Source organism: Oncorhynchus tshawytscha, unplaced genomic scaffold (assembly GCF_018296145.1).
Source record: "Oncorhynchus tshawytscha isolate Ot180627B unplaced genomic scaffold, Otsh_v2.0 Un_contig_7684_pilon_pilon, whole genome shotgun sequence".
NCBI lineage: Eukaryota > Metazoa > Chordata > Actinopteri > Salmoniformes > Salmonidae > Oncorhynchus > Oncorhynchus tshawytscha.
Genome location: NW_024609387.1, coordinates 30,001 through 32,995, shown reverse-complemented (window position 1 = coordinate 32,995; position 2,995 = coordinate 30,001). Strand labels below are relative to the sequence as shown.

Sequence of the window (2,995 nt, the reverse complement as noted above, 5' to 3'; positions counted from 1 at the left end):
TCTATATAAATATATATTTATTAAAATGTAATTCACTCCGTTCTTGATATTATAAATATAAAGTTAAAAATCTAACACAACAATCCAAGAACAACAGTAAATATGATTACAAACACTTCCTGTGTGTTGTTCGTTTTTTTTTTTTTTTGCAAAGCAGCTCTTATTTACACATATACGAAATGGTCCTCACTTTCCGGATCTCCGGCGTTTCCGCCTTGCCAACTGGAAATGTTCATTTTACAGATAATCAATTGAATTAAATTATGTCGATCACAAATAGAATGGTATCCGTTTATATGAATTCAGACTTGTACTATCTTAGAATAGCATAGGCTTACTAAAATATAAATACATTCACACACACACACACAGACACACACACACACAGACACACACACACACACACACCCACACACACATTATCCAATGTAGACCAAGGGTTCTTTAAGAAATTGGACACCCGTCATTTTTTTATGTCTTTCAAAGCCGGTATCGGATCTTCTTTGGTGTGTAGCCTTGTAGCGACCTTAGGCAAGTCTTTGGCATTTTCTCTCCCCATAAGGAATAAGTTGTGTTTTGAAGAATGTACAATTACTGTATGCAGTCCACCGACCCGACTTCACAACACCTGGTAGGTGGTGTTTGGGTCATGTAAGGCGGGGACGCAGTTGATCGGGGACGGGATGGGGGCTCCGTTCTCACTCGCTATGGAACCATCCCCGGGAGAACAGGGGCTGCTACCCTCGGAACCGTCCTGAACAGCGGGACAGGCAGAGGTATCCGTGGTGATGCGCTCCACGATGTTTGACAGGCAGTCCAAACTGGAAATAACAGAGTTTTTCCTGTGTCTGGAATCTGGAAATAAAATATGACAATTAATTTGACGTTTTTATTACAAGTAGCAGGTTTTACTATTAGTTTGAACATTATGACAATCAAATCTAATCAAATGAAGTCAGATAAAGTGACCACATCATAGCAAAACGAAAATGTTGTTTATTCATAATTAAAGAGTTTTATATACTAGGTCAAATATACTCAACATTGACCGTGTGGTTGTGTTCCATTTCAGACTCCGAAATTATGACAAATTGGTCATCGTAACCTGTAGCTCTGAAGCTGTTTTTTATGAGTGTTGATTACTTGGAAGTAACACTTACCATTTGGTGCTTCGTTGAAGTAGTCGCTATCATACTTGTTTCTCCGTCTTGGTGGACAAGACTGACCATTGAAATCCATCTAAAAGAGAGCAATGATATCGATAAGTAAACTGAAAATATCTAATGTTTGTGTCAACCAAACACTCGTATATAATCAAAAATATTCATGCGTAATTCTTGCGTAATTCTTGACAGTTCAGTTTCTCACCATTCCGTCTGAGCAGTTGGAGCGGGGACTGGACGCATCCGAGTCCCCGCTATAGTGATCCATCACCGGGTAATAATTGCCCTCCTGTCCGGCCCCACGAAGCAGGCCTTGGAGAGACTCAATATAGCTGATGGCATTCCGCAGGATATCCACTTTGGGCAGCCTCTGGTTTGGGTTAGTAGACGTACATCTCTTCAGTGTCTCGAAGGCGTCGTTCACCTTGCTCAGTCGCCTTCTTTCCCGCATGGTAGCCGCTTTCCTACGATCAGCATTGGTGGTCTTCCTCTTGCAGGCTTTGCAGGCCCACAGAAGGCACCTGCCGGCCTGGTGGTGCCCGCTCGGTGCCCGGATGTGCTCGTCCTCTTTGTGATGGTGGTCGTCCGGCTTGAGGAGACCCACATGAACGAGTCTCGGGTCCAGGTCCTCAAAGAAATGCATGTCGCTGGTGTTGAAGCAAGGGTCGTCGTAGAAGTCATCTGGAGAGGTTATAGGGAAAGGAATATCCGGCAACTCCATGGTGACTCTTCTGCTCTGTTCTGCCAAAATCCCAAGAGATTAGGCGGAGATCACTTCAGCTGTCTTCTATTTACTAATATTTGTAGTGCGCACGTTTTGATCCAACACTCTGAATAAACGGGTTCCACGGTAAAGCGCAGCGACACTGTAAAGGGGCGCAGTGTAGTTTTAGCAGCTGAAGTCTGAGGTTGCCCTTGGCGGCGTGATCGTAACCAGGACTCTGGGCTGCATATAAAGAGGCCTGATGCTCCAGTGGGCGTGTCTTTACCCGGACTGTTATCTGAGATGACCTATGAGCGAAGGCCTGAAGGGAGTGTCAGTAGATTTACCATGCCTGTCAGAAAGTTCAAGAAAACTGTTTGTTAAAACATTCGAACAATTTAAAATCAACGTGTATCAACGTATATTTTTATTCTGTTATGATATCAATATAGTTATTATGTGCAAGACATTATGAAATGTACATGTTTTTCTGTTGTTGGATGAAGTAGCCTAGTTGATAAATGTGGAACGTAGCCTAATCATTGTGAAATAGTGTACAGGTCATATGTGATCGAGGTGGTCAAACCACATGAATATAAGCAGTTTGAATGTAAGAATATTTTTCCGTTTTGAACGCTACTTAAAAACACATAGATGCGCTTTTATTTATCTTTCCTTAAACCTGATCATTTCTATGCCTTTGCAATTTTTTTTTGTGGATTCCCGTTACACACAAGACACAAAAGTTATTTTCCATGAATCATTGCTATTCCCTTTCGTTTACAGGCCAGCTACTTTTATGGTTTCACTTTGAATTTAACACAGGGATTGACTCATCACTGTTTGAATGGGAGTGCACGATGTTCCGTTAGTCAATCAGTCAGTTCCAACAACAGACGGACGGGTTCAGATCGCAGTGAAGAGACGACCCCATGGAGAAGGGCAGGCTCAGGCCAAAACATTAACCACAACCACAACCACAACCTCACTCACTGATATAGTTCAATAACCAATTGATAACGTGAGATCACATATATTTTGGAGCAGAGCGTTAAACCGTGTCTTTCCCTCATCAACACTGTATTGCATGTTAGGACCACACATTGGTGGCCTATGAAGTCACGACTGT

General features: G+C 42.4%; 1 protein-coding gene across 1 annotated transcript; it reads right to left on the bottom strand.

The window, feature by feature from the left end:
• On the bottom strand, positions 1–2,105 carry LOC112238940 (myoblast determination protein 1 homolog 1). Its single transcript, XM_024407465.2, has 3 exons — positions 1,369–2,105; positions 1,161–1,239; positions 1–855 (listed from the first exon to the last, which is right to left on the bottom strand). The coding sequence occupies exons 1-3, from the start codon at positions 1,882–1,884 to the stop codon at positions 620–622; spliced, it is 831 nt and encodes a 276-aa protein (XP_024263233.2). The 5' UTR covers positions 1,885–2,105; the 3' UTR covers positions 1–619.
• Positions 2,106–2,995: the final 890 nt, after the last annotated feature.